This window comes from Heptranchias perlo, unplaced genomic scaffold (genome assembly GCF_035084215.1).
Source record: "Heptranchias perlo isolate sHepPer1 unplaced genomic scaffold, sHepPer1.hap1 HAP1_SCAFFOLD_113, whole genome shotgun sequence".
NCBI classification, from domain to species: domain Eukaryota; kingdom Metazoa; phylum Chordata; class Chondrichthyes; order Hexanchiformes; family Hexanchidae; genus Heptranchias; species Heptranchias perlo.
The window spans coordinates 742,901-755,046 of NW_027138352.1; the positions used below are offsets into that span (position 1 = coordinate 742,901).

The 12,146-nt window shown below is 54.0% G+C and overlaps 1 protein-coding gene across 1 annotated transcript in view; it reads left to right on the forward strand.

Moving 5' to 3' along the window:
* The window catches only part of LOC137307843 (collagen alpha-1(V) chain-like), a 522,869-nt gene that overhangs the window by 479,067 nt on the left and 31,656 nt on the right, over nt 1-12,146 (forward strand). Inside the window, exons 46-54 of the mRNA XM_067976930.1 lie at nt 948-1,055; nt 2,166-2,219; nt 2,484-2,537; nt 2,633-2,686; nt 3,777-3,830; nt 4,862-4,969; nt 6,372-6,425; nt 8,215-8,268; nt 8,361-8,414. Coding sequence (XP_067833031.1) covers nt 948-1,055; nt 2,166-2,219; nt 2,484-2,537; nt 2,633-2,686; nt 3,777-3,830; nt 4,862-4,969; nt 6,372-6,425; nt 8,215-8,268; nt 8,361-8,414 — 594 coding nt within the window. The remainder of the gene's footprint in view (nt 1-947; nt 1,056-2,165; nt 2,220-2,483; nt 2,538-2,632; nt 2,687-3,776; nt 3,831-4,861; nt 4,970-6,371; nt 6,426-8,214; nt 8,269-8,360; nt 8,415-12,146) is intronic.

Below are 12,146 nucleotides of genomic sequence, written 5' to 3' on the forward strand. Positions count from 1 at the left end.
GGGAGAATGGGTGGGGAGGGGGGAGAATGGGTGGGGAGGGGGGAGAATGGGTGGGGAGGGGGGAGAATGGGTGGGGAGGGGGGGAGAAGGGGGCGGGGAGAGGGGGGCGGGGAGAGGGGGGCGGGGGAGGGGGAGAAGGGAGAGGAGTATAATGGGAGGGGAGAAGGGGGAGGGGGAGAAGGGGGAGGGGGAGAAGGGGCCGGGGAGGAGGGAGGGGAAGAAGGGGGTGGGGAGAAGGAGGCGGGGAGAAGGGAGAGGGGGAGACGAGGTCAGGGAGACGAGGTCAGGGAGAAGGGAGGAGGAGAAGGGAGGGAGAGAAGGGAGGGTGGGAGACGGGGGGCGTAAAAACCAGCGTTCCGCCTGGCTCGTTAGGTTAAAATTACCCCAGAGTTTCTACTTTGAATTTGGTTAAAATGCGAGCAAGAGTTCGGCAAAAGGTCGAACGGGACTCACGGACTAGCGACGATTATTCGCAGTTGGCGCACAACACTTGTTTGAGGCTCACCACCGAACAGTCGTTTAACCCCTGGACGGTTGATGAGAAATACATTTGCGGCACTTGTCTGGCCCCTGCAGTCCACGGGACAGACGCAGATGGCCACTTAGAATCACGTTGACCATTGTGGCCTGAGGTGACCCCTCAGTTGTATGACAAGGCCTCAACACTGACCAGTAGCGTGTGGCCAAGGCGGACAGCCCCACTCGGAGGCCATCTTGGTACTTTTCTGATTTACTAAACGGTTGGTAAGTATGTGGAACAGATTCCTTGGTGGACCAAGAAACCCTAATGAGTTTCCAGAAGGAACCAGGTGGGTTCTTGCCACAAATGGGGTTCAGGCTTATTCGAAGGAACTCTGTGGATAGGTGGGCTCGATGGGCCGAAGGGCTTCTCCTGCCTGAAACTGTTACTGTGTCATCGCTCACTGTTGATTGTGTCTCCTTCTCAGGGTGCTGATGGAGAGCCTGGGGCCAGAGGTCAGCAAGGCTATTTCGGACAGAAGGGTGACGAAGGTCCAAGAGGATTCCCAGGGTCACCTGGTCCGATCGGTCTGCAGGTGAGGGTCCGATCTCCCTCGAAAGAAAGTCGGAAAAGAAAGGGGCGATCCTGAAATTCCTGGGTCTGGGAAGGCGGAATGGTGACACACGGCAGGCCGGGGGGAGGGTGGAATGGTGACACACGCCAGGCCGGGGGGAGGATGGAATGGTGACACACGGCAGGCCGGGGGGGAGGATGGAATGGTGACACATGCCAGGCCGGGGGGAGGATGGAATGGTGACACAGGCCAGGCCGGGGGGAGGGTGGAATGGTGACACAGGCCAGGCCGGGGGGAGGGTGGAATGGTGACACAGGCCAGGCCGGGGGGAGGGTGGAATGAGGTCTCTGACCCTTGTTTGATGCGACCCCCCCCCCCCACTTCTCCCCGACCCCCCCCTTCCCCCCTTCTCCCCGCCCCCCTTCTGCCCGCCCCCTTTCTCCCCGCCCCCCCTTTCTCCCCGCCCCCCCTTTCTCCCCGCCCCCCCTTTCTCCCCACCCCCCCCCTTTCTCCCCACCCCCCCCTTTCTCCCCACCCCCCCTTTCTCCCCACCCCCCCCTTTCTCCCCACCCTCCCTGGTTACCCTGCTCTTAAATATAGTGGATGTCATCAATCAGCGGTTTGAAGTTTGTGTAACCCAGTCTACCCCCCACCTTACGACCCCTCCCCCACAGTGCTGCCTCACCTTACGACCCCTCACCCACAGTGCTACTTCACCTTACGACCCCTCACCCACAGTGCTGCCTCACCTTACGACCCCTCACCCACAGTGCTACTTCACCTTACGACCCCTCACCCACAGTGCTGCCTCACCTTACGACCCCTCCCCCACAGTGCTGCCTTACCTTACGACCCCTCACCCACAGTGCTGCCTTACCTTACGACCCCTCACCCACAGTGCTGCCTTACCTTACGACCCCTCACCCACAGTGCTGCCTTACCTTACGACCCCTCACCCACAGTGCTGCCTCACCTTACGACCCCTCACCCACAGTCCTACCTTACCCTACAATCCCCTCCCCCCACAGTGCGACTATGTTTTGTACAGTGTATTGGGTGAATCGTATCGGAGTGTGTTTTATGGTTGAGAGACTATGATGATGAATTGACTGATATTGTTTGATATTCCAGGGCATGCCTGGGCCTTCGGGAGAGAAGGGTGAAACTGGTGATGTTGGTCCAATGGTGAGTTCCTGTCCTTACTTGTCGAGGTCTCTCGGCTTTTAATAGTATTGTGTTATTACTAACAATGAGATTACAAGAGAGACCCCCTAACTTCAATCCGCGTGAGCTTAATACCAAAGGGACAGGTGGATATTTTTCTTTACGTTGTTTGTGAACGAGCAGTGGTCAGAAGAAAAAGCTTCGGCTTCACACTGTGCTGTTACCTCCTCCTGTACCGTCCTAAGATGCTGTCCCTAATGATTCTCTTTGTCTTTCCCTTCGCAGGGTCCACCTGGCCCCCCAGGTCCAAGAGGCCCGGCTGGTCCTTCCGGAGCAGATGTAAGTCCGCCTTCCTTTGTTAGTTTGAATTCGCTGTTTGCAAACCCGTGGCCGTGCTCACCTCTGACCCCGTTCTTGTCGTCTTGTGTCCGCAGGGTCCCCAAGGTCCCCCCGGAGGTCTCGGTAACCCAGGGTCTCTCGGCGAAAAGGTGAGCTGTCAGAAAACCTCACCCAACGCAGGAAAGAGTTGACGCTATCGTCATGTACAACTCAACCGGTTTATCATCAGCAAAGAGAGGGCAATTCGATCAGCACCAATTCTGGGTCATAGAGTTACTTGAACATTTAGTAAACTGGACTGAGAGACACTGAAAGTATCATAGTAGGTACAGCACAGGAGGAGACCATTCGGCCCATCGGGCCTGTGCCAACTCTTTGAAGGAGCTCTCCAATTAGTCCCATTCCCCTGCTCTTTCCCCATAGCCCTGCAATTTTTTCTTTCCCTAGTAGCCTCTTATCTTTCTTTTTGGAAACCTTAAGTGAAGGGGCCAGAGTGCAGATTGAAAAGAGTAGAGAAGAGTGGACTCGAGAGGCAATGGTTAGATGATGCCAAGCTTGGAATTTCGAAGCCTGTAGATTATTGGAAGAAGGGAAAAGCAACGCAGGAAAGAATGGACCTGGTTTTGAGGTCCTTGGAAAGTCTGACTTGAAGACATTAGGGGGTGATTTTAAACCCCCAAGAACGGGTGGGTTGGGGACGGGCGGGAGTTGAAAATAATTGTTTTTTCGGGTGGCAAAATTTTCGGACTTTGCATTTCCCAGTGAGAAGCCTGGACTTTTCCGCCCCGACGTTGATCCCGGAAATAAAGCCGGGTTGCGGTCGCGACCCAAAAAACAACTATTTTCAACTCCCGCCCGCCCCCAACCCACCCGTTCTCGGGGGTTAAAATCACCCCCGTTATGTCGAATCTTGATTTCAACAGAGAGAGGACGGTATATAGTGAGTTAATGATCAGTAAATCAGACTGAGAGAGACTCAGTGACCATATGTATAGTGAGTGGCTGGATGGCCAGTCAACTGGGCATGGAGACACAATAGATGATGGGTCTTTTTAATAGAATGGATATTTCAATTGTCTTGACGACATTTACTCTTGGATTTTCGAACTCCGTCGCAAACAGGGGGAGGGGTAACCTTCGGTCTTTGTTGTAAATTGATCCGGATTATCGAGAACATTTATTGAGCTGCTGTAATTGTCGTTCGCCTCATCCTCACCCGAAATGTCGTCTTCCCTTCAGGGCGAATCTGGTGAATCTGGAGCTCCAGGAATTCAAGGCGTTCCCGGACGAAGGGTACGTACAACGCCCGGGGTCCTCACCAGAGTGGGGCTGCGGTCGGCGGGAGGAGCATCTCGGCCCTGCCACGTCGGAAGGGTTAGGGAATAAACCTCGAGAGCGGGCAACAGGCAGCAAGCCGGATTGGAAGGGAGAGAGGGGACTGTCTGGGCAGGGTGGGGAGCGGCAATGATCTGGCGCCCAGTATCATCCACCCTAATCAGAATCTCCGACTGGGCCGGCTGAGTCGCACTGATCGCAGGCTGATTTATTCCTCAATCGGGTGACGGAGAGGGGAGGAGGTAATAAGTGACACCAGTCTGTTCATGCCACACTTAGGGTTATCCTGAGCTGATTAACACCGATCCAATCCAAGGTAATGGTTCGAACTTTCAACCATCCCTTCTGCATGCCCCCCCCGCTTCCCTTCGGCCCACCATTGGCCGTCCCACCACATGCCTTCAGCCGCCTTGTTCCCTCGCTGTGGAATTCCCTCCCCAAAACCTCTCCGGCTCCCTCTATTCATTGAGGACCCTCCTTAACACCCACCCCTTTGACCAAGTCACCCCCCCACCCCCACCGAATAACTTTCTTCGCTGGCCGTCCATTTTTGTCTGGTCACGCCTCTGAGATCCAACTCGGGACATTTTTTTTCGACATTAAGGTGCTGTATGAACGCAACCTGTTTCCGTCTCAATTTAAGAAAGCAAAAGTGAGCACCCATCCTGCTGGGGAGCTCGACTTGCCACCTCACGATCGCTGTCGGGATGGTGCAGACGCGTGGAAGTTGGGTGAGGGCACGTCCAAATTGGGCACGGAGCAAACCGTCGCTCTCTGTCCAGGCCCTGACGCCAAGAAGGGCCGCTCGGGCGAGTCGCTGAAGGCTTGGCAGGTGGCCCATTGGAACGGTAGCTCAGCCAGAGTGGGGGGGCGTCGCTGGGAGAGGAGGCCAGAGGAAACCGGGAGCGAAGCTAAAAGGAGACTGTCGATCCAACAGGCAAGAAATAACCTGCCCTTTCTCATGTGGTTCTTTTTTATTTAAAAAACAGGGTCCTAAAGGTGAAAGAGGAGAGAAAGGAGAGTCTGGACAGCCGGGCACTGCTGGACCTGCAGGCACCAAAGGACCCACCGGTGACGATGGACCCAAGGGCAATCCTGTAAGCCGGCCGCAAATCTGCCTCGCTGCTATATTTTCAACTCTTTCTGCGACTGCAGCGTTCAGCTTTCAGAGAGCCGATGATTGAGAGGTTTCGCTCAGTTATCTCCGGGAATGGGGTTAATTGGTTCAGAATCCCATGTACCAGCCCGAGGGGAAGGCCTGGACTTGAGTTGAGATGCGCCCTTCCTGCGTAGACTATGGCTGTAGTTCTTACGCTATTGGCTGCCGTATGCTGAGTTCTGCAACAACCAGTGCAGGGAATCCGATTGGTGCAAGTGGGTTAGATGGTGACCTTTCACCTGCGGGCCTTGGGTTTGATTCCAGCCCAGACCAATGGGATGTCAGTCTCCTCTGTCTGCTGGCTGTAAGGCCGCTATGTGAAAAGGACTCGGGCCGTCTCAACCCAGTTCCGCGTGGCCATTGGCCTCCAGCACACAATGGCACCAATTGGCAGTCTCATTGAGAGAGGCCTCGGGTGCTCATGGGATCCATGTGATTTATATCAATTAGTGTTAATTGTATTCAGGCGGTGCACATCAATTGGGGACTCTCTTGTATCCATTGAAAAGAGAGCTGATCTAGGGGGTGTTGTGGGTTTAATGTGGATCTCTGTGAATAAAGGCTTGGAAGCAACTGAAGACCAGGCTCTCGTATTCCATCATTCACCACCAGTTGTAACATCGGGCTGGATGATGTGAGGAATGTGATGGCTGGAGGTTGGGGCAGAGTAGTGGGAGCTTTACTCTGCACCTACTCTTGTGGCAGACTTTGTCTGGACAGAAATTGATACTTGTTGACGTGGCAACCAGATTTGAAGTGTTAAAAATATTAAAACAATCTTAAAATTAAAGCTAGGCCATTCAGGGGCGAAATCAGGAAGCACTTTTTCACACAAAGGGCAGTGGGAATCAGGAATTCCCTCCCCAAAAAGGCTATGGATTCTAGGGGACAATTGGACTAAGGTCAATAGATTTTTGTTAGGTGAGGGTATCAAGGGATACGGAGCAAAGGTGGGGAAATGGAGTTGAGGCGCAGATGAGCCATGATCTAACTGAATGGCCGAGCAGCCCTGAGGGGCTGAATGGCCTACTTCTGTTCCTAATTTCCCTATGTTCATTGAAAGGACGGACGGAGAGGACCATCATGTATAAATAAAACCTTCTCCACCGTCTCTGGAGTAAGGTCATGATACGAATGTCCTGGGCAGGTTGCCTTCTCTCTGCTGATGGTCAGTAAGCAGGGGGTTTCCTGATGTCCTGTGCCCTCTGTGTTGGGTCTGTGAGCAGAGGACCCATTGACCGTCCGAACCCTTTGCTGTAGCTGGGCGTCTCTTATTGTGCGGCGGTGATGCTGCAGGTTGACTGACCTGCCATTTATTTCACCTCTCTTTCTCCCCGCAGGGTCCTGTTGGTTTCCCTGGTGATCCCGGCCCGCCTGGTGAACTTGGACCACGCGTAAGTGTCAACGGACTTTGCAGAACTTCTCATCCTCGTTCTTAAAAAATGTTATTGGTGCTATTGTCGCTCGTCTGAACTTTGCTCCCCTGTTCCTTCCACTCTGTCTTTCTGTTTCATTCACGGGATGTGGGCGTCGCTGGCGAGGCCGGCATTTATTGCCCATCCCTAATTGCCCTTGAGAAGGTGGTGGTGAGCCGCCTTCTTGAACCGCTGCAGTCCGTGTGGTGAAGGTTCTCCCACAGTGCTGTTGGGAAGGGAGTTCCAGGATTTTGACCCAGCGACGATGAAGAAACGGCGATATATTTCCAAGTCGGGATGGTGTGTGACTTGCAGGGGAACTTTGAAGTCTCCCTCCTTCCTGTGTTGAATCAAAACTCACTACACCGTTTCCCACTCCAACTCGATCCTTTCCCAGGACCTCAAACACTTGAAACTCGTCCCCTCCCACAATCATCCCTTCCTGCTACATTCGACAAGCTTTTCAAAGCCAAGCTTAGCATCACCTTATTTGGAGAGAGCCTTTGGCTCAGTGGTAATATTCCCACCTCTGAGTCAGAAGATGCAGGGTTCAAACCAGGGGTGGGTGGTGACCTGGAGCTCCGGCTCTGAATTCTGGGTTGACGTCCAATGGGATCCTGTGTGTTCTTTCCCCCCTCCCTGTATCCTCATGTTTTCCTGCTCGAACTCACTCTTTCTCAGGACCTCAAAACCTCTGGAGCTCCTCCCCTCCCTTGGTCTTGCCTTCTTTCTATGAACTACAAGTTCTTGGGCGTAGCTTAGACGTTCTCCATTTATCTAATCCATAACTCTTTTCAAACTTGGTGACGTCCTGCACTGTAGGCCTCGGCCCTTCACCTGACCCCGTCCTACACTGTAGGCCTCGGCCCTTCACCTGACCCCGTCCTAGACTGTAGGCCTCGGCCCTTCACCTGACCCCGTCCTACACTGTAGGCCTCGGCCCTTCACCTGACCCCGTCCTACACTGTAGGCCTCGGCCCTTCACCTGACCCCGTCCTACACTGTAGGCCTCGACCCTTCACCTGACCCCGTCCTACACTGTAGGCCTCGACCCTTCACCTGACCCCGTCCTACACTGTAGGCCTCATCCTTTCACCTGACCCCGTCCTACACTGTAGGCCTCATCCTTTCACCTGACCCCGTCCTACACTGTAGGCCTCATCCTTTCACCTGACCCCGTCCTACACTGTAGGCCTCGACCCTTCACCTGACCCCGTCCTACACTGTAGGCCTCGACCCTTCACCTGACCCCGTCCTACACTGTAGGCCTCGGCCCTTCACCTGACCCTGTCCTAGACTGTAGGCCTCGACCCTTCACCTGACCCCGTCCTACACTGTAGGCCTCGGCCCTTCACCTGACCCTGTCCTACACTGTAGGCCTCGGCCCTTCACCTGACCCCGTCCTACACTGTAGGCCTCGGCCCTTCACCTGACCCCGTCCTACACTGTAGGCCTCATCCCTTCACCTGACCCCGTCCTACACTGTAGGCCTCGGCCCTTCACCTGACCCTGTCCTAGACTGTAGGCCTCGGCCCTTCACCTGACCCCGTCCTACACTTTAGGCCTCATCCCTTCACCTTGCAGCTAAGAATCTGTGCAACTGAAATGTGAGCCAGAAATTACTCTTATGAGCTACTTGTTCTCCTGTTTAAAATTGGAGCCCACCATTACGTGGCCCCTTTTCAGAAGGGATTCAGTTGGGCCCGTCAACCAGAGCTGTTTGATTGTAGTCAAGCTTAGACTTGTCTTTCTTTTCTTCCCGTTTTAGGGTCAAGATGGTGCCAAAGGTGAAAGTGGAGAGGACGGCGAGCAAGGACAAGCTGTAAGTAGTGATGGAGCTCTGATCCCACAGGTTTTGTTTGGGTGTCTCTGAAGGTTCATTGACTCCTTTCTCTCCGTTTCCTTCTCACGCAGGGGTCTCCAGGTCCAACTGGTGAAGTGGGCCCACCAGGTCCTCCCGGAAAGAGGGTAAGCAAACATTTGCGATAAGGTTATTCATACGGAATGCTTAGGGGCTTTATTCGGTGAGTGCCTGACGCATACAGACCAGCAAGGCCTTAGGTTTGATACCTGCTCTGTGCTGATTCAACTCATCAGGAGCCCAGGAGCCGTGAATTCTAAATCTCAGGTCTAGGGGCTGTGTTAGGTCTATATCTGGGGTCTAGGGGCTGTGTGAGTCTATATCTGGGGTCTAGGGGCTGTATGGGGTCTATATCTGGGTCTAGGGGCTGTGTGAGTCTATATCTGGGTCTAGGGGCTGTATGGGGTCTATATCTGGGTCTAGGGGCTGTGTGAGGTCTGTATCTGGGGTCTAGGGGCTGTATGAGGTCTATATCTGGGTCTAGGGGCTGTGTGAGGTCTATATCTGGGGTCTAGGGGCTGTATGGGGTCTATATCTGGGTCTAGGGGCTGTGTGAGGTCTATATCTGGGTCTAGGGGCTGTATGGGGTCTATATCTGGGTCTAGGGGCTGTGTGAGGTCTGTATCTGGGGTCTAGGGGCTGTATGAGGTCTATATCTGGGTCTAGGGGCTGTGTGAGGTCTATATCTGGGTCTAGGGGCTGTGTGAGGTCTATATCTGGGGTCTAGGGGCTGTATGAGGTCTATATCTGGGTCTAGGGGCTGTGTGAGGTCTATATCTGGGTCTAGGGGCTGTGTGAGGTCTATATCTGGGGTTTAGGGGCTGTGTGAGGTCTATATCTGGGTCTAGGGGCTGTGTGAGGTCTATATCTGGGGTCTAGGGGCTGTATGGGGTCTATATCTGGGTCTAGGGGCTGTGTGAGGTCTATATCTGGGTCTAGGGGCTGTATGGGGTCTATATCTGGGGTCTAGGGGCTGTGTGAGGTCTGTATCTGGGGTCTAGGGGCTGTATGGGGTCTATATCTGGGGTCTAGGGGCTGTGTGAGGTCTATATCTGGGTCTAGGGGCTGTGTGAGGTCTATATCTGGGGTCTAGGGGCTGTGTGAGGTCTATATCTGGGTCTAGGGGCTGTATGAGGTCTATATCTGGGTCCAGGGGCTGTGTGAGGTCTATATCTGGGGTCTAGGGGCTGTATGGGGTCTATATCTGGGTCTAGGGGCTGTGTGAGGTCTATATCTGGGTCTAGGGGCTGTGTGAGGTCTGTATCTGGGGTCTAGGGGCTGTGTGAGGTCTATATCTGGGTCTAGGGGCTGTGTGAGGTCTATATCTGGGTCTAGGGGCTGTGTGAGGTCTATATCTGGGTCTAGGGCCTGTGTGAGGTCTATATCTGGGGTCTAGGGCCTGTGTGAGGTCTATATCTGGGTCTAGGGCCTGTGTGAGGTCTATATCTGGGTCTAGGGGCTGTATGGGGTCTATATCTGGGTCTAGGGGCTGTGTGAGGTCTATATCTGGGTCTAGGGGCTGTATGGGGTCTATATCTGGGTCTAGGGGCTGTGTGAGGTCTATATCTGTGTCTAGGGCCTGTGTGAGGTCTATATCTGGGTCTAGGGACTGTGTGAGGTCTATATCTGGGGTCTAGGGGCTGTGTGAGGTCTGTATCTGGGTCTAGGGCCTGTGTGAGGTCTATATCTGGGTCTAGGGCCTGTGTGAGGTCTATATCTGGGTCTAGGGCCTGTGTGAGGTCTATATCTGGGTCTAGGGCCTGTGTGAGGTCTATATCTGGGGTCTAGGGCCTGTGTGAGGTCTATATCTGGGTCTAGGGCCTGTGTGAGGTCTATATCTGGGTCTAGGGGCTGTATGGGGTCTATATCTGGGTCTAGGGGCTGTGTGAGGTCTATATCTGGGTCTAGGGGCTGTATGGGGTCTATATCTGGGTCTAGGGGCTGTGTGAGGTCTATATCTGGGTCTAGGGCCTGTGTGAGGTCTATATCTGGGTCTAGGGACTGTGTGAGGTCTGTATCTGGGGTCTAGGGGCTGTGTGAGGTCTATATCTGGGTCTAGGGCCTGTGTGAGGTCTATATCTGGGTCTAGGGCCTGTGTGAGGTCTATATCTGGGTCTAGGGCCTGTGTGAGGTCTATATCTGGGTCTTGGGGCTTTGTGAGGTCTATATCTGGGTCTAGGGCCTGTGTGAGGTCTATATCTGGGTCTAGGGCCTGTGTGAGGTCTATATCTGGGGTTTAGGGCTGTGTGAGGTCTATATCTGGGGTCTAGGGGCTGTGTGAGGTCTATATCTGGGTCTAGGGGCTGTGTGAGGTCTATATCTGGGTCTAGGGCCTGTGTTAGGTCTATATCTGGGTCTAGGGCCTGTGTGAGGTCTATATCTGGGGTTTAGGGCTGTGTGAGGTCTATATCTGGGGTCTAGGGGCTGTGTGAGGTCTATATCTGGGTCTAGGGCCTGTGTGAGGTCTATATCTGGGGTCTAGGATCTGTGTTAGGTCTATATCTGGGTCTAGGGGCTGTGTGAGGTCTATATCTGGGGTTTAGGGCTGTGTGAGGTCTATATCTGGGTCTAGGGCCTGTGTGAGGTCTATATCTGGGGTTTAGGGCTGTGTGAGGTCTATATCTGGGGTTTAGGGCTGTGTGAGGTCTATATCTGGGGTCTAGGGGCTGTGTGAGGTCTATATCTGGGGTCTAGGGGCTGTGTGAGGTCTATATCTGGGGTTTAGGGCCTGTGTGAGGTCTATATCTGGGGTTTAGGGCTGTGTGAGGTCTATATCTGGGGTTTAGGGCTGTGTGAGGTCTATATCTGGGGTTTAGGGCCTGTGTGAGGTCTATATCTGGGGTTTAGGGCTGTGTGAGGTCTATATCTGGGTCTAGGGGCTGTGTGAGGTCTATATCTGGGGTCTCGGGCCTGTGTGAGGTCTATATCTGGGGTCTAGGGGCTGTGTGAGGTCTATATCTGGGGTCTAGGGGCTGTGTGAGGTCTATATCTGGGGTCTAGGGGCTGTGTGAGGTCTATATCTGGGGTCTAGGGGCTGTGTGAGGTCTATATCTGGGGTCTAGGGGCTGTGTGAGGTCTATATCTGGGTCTAGGGGCTGTGTGAGGTCTATATCTGGGGTCTAGGGGCTGTGTGAGGTCTATATCTGGGGTCAAGGGGCTGTGTGAGGTCTATATCTGGGGTCTAGGGCCTGTGTGAGGTCTATATCTGGGACTAGGGGCTGTGTGAGGTCTATATCTGGGGTCTAGGGGCTGTGTGAGGTCTATATCTGGGGTCTAGGGGCTGTGTGAGGTCTATATCTGGGGTCTAGGGGCTGTGTGAGGTCTATATCTGGGGTCTAGGGGCTGTGTGAGGTCTATATCTGGGGTCTAGGGGCTGTGTGAGGTCTATATCTGGGGTCTAGGGCCTGTGTGAGGTCTATATCTGGGACTAGGGGCTGTGTGAGGTCTATATCTGGGGTCTAGGGGCTGTGTGAGGTCTATATCTGGGGTCTAGGGGCTGTGTGAGGTCTATATCTGGGGTCTAGGGGCTGTGTGAGGTCTATATCTGGGGTCTAGGGGCTGTGTGAGGTCTATATCTGGGTCTAGGGGCTGTGTGAGGTCTATATCTGGGGTTTAGGGCTGTGTGAGGTCTATATCTGGGGTCTAGGGGCTGTGTGAGGTCTATATCTGGGGTTTAGGGCTGTGTGAGGTCTATATCTGGGGTTTAGGGCCTGTGTGAGGTCTATATCTGGGGTTTAGGGCCTGAGTGAGGTCTATATTTGAAGCCCCCTGCCCTCGGTCACTCAAACGTTGTCTGGCGTTGCCCCGCGCTCCTGCCCTTGTTGGGCCTCCTGGAGGCT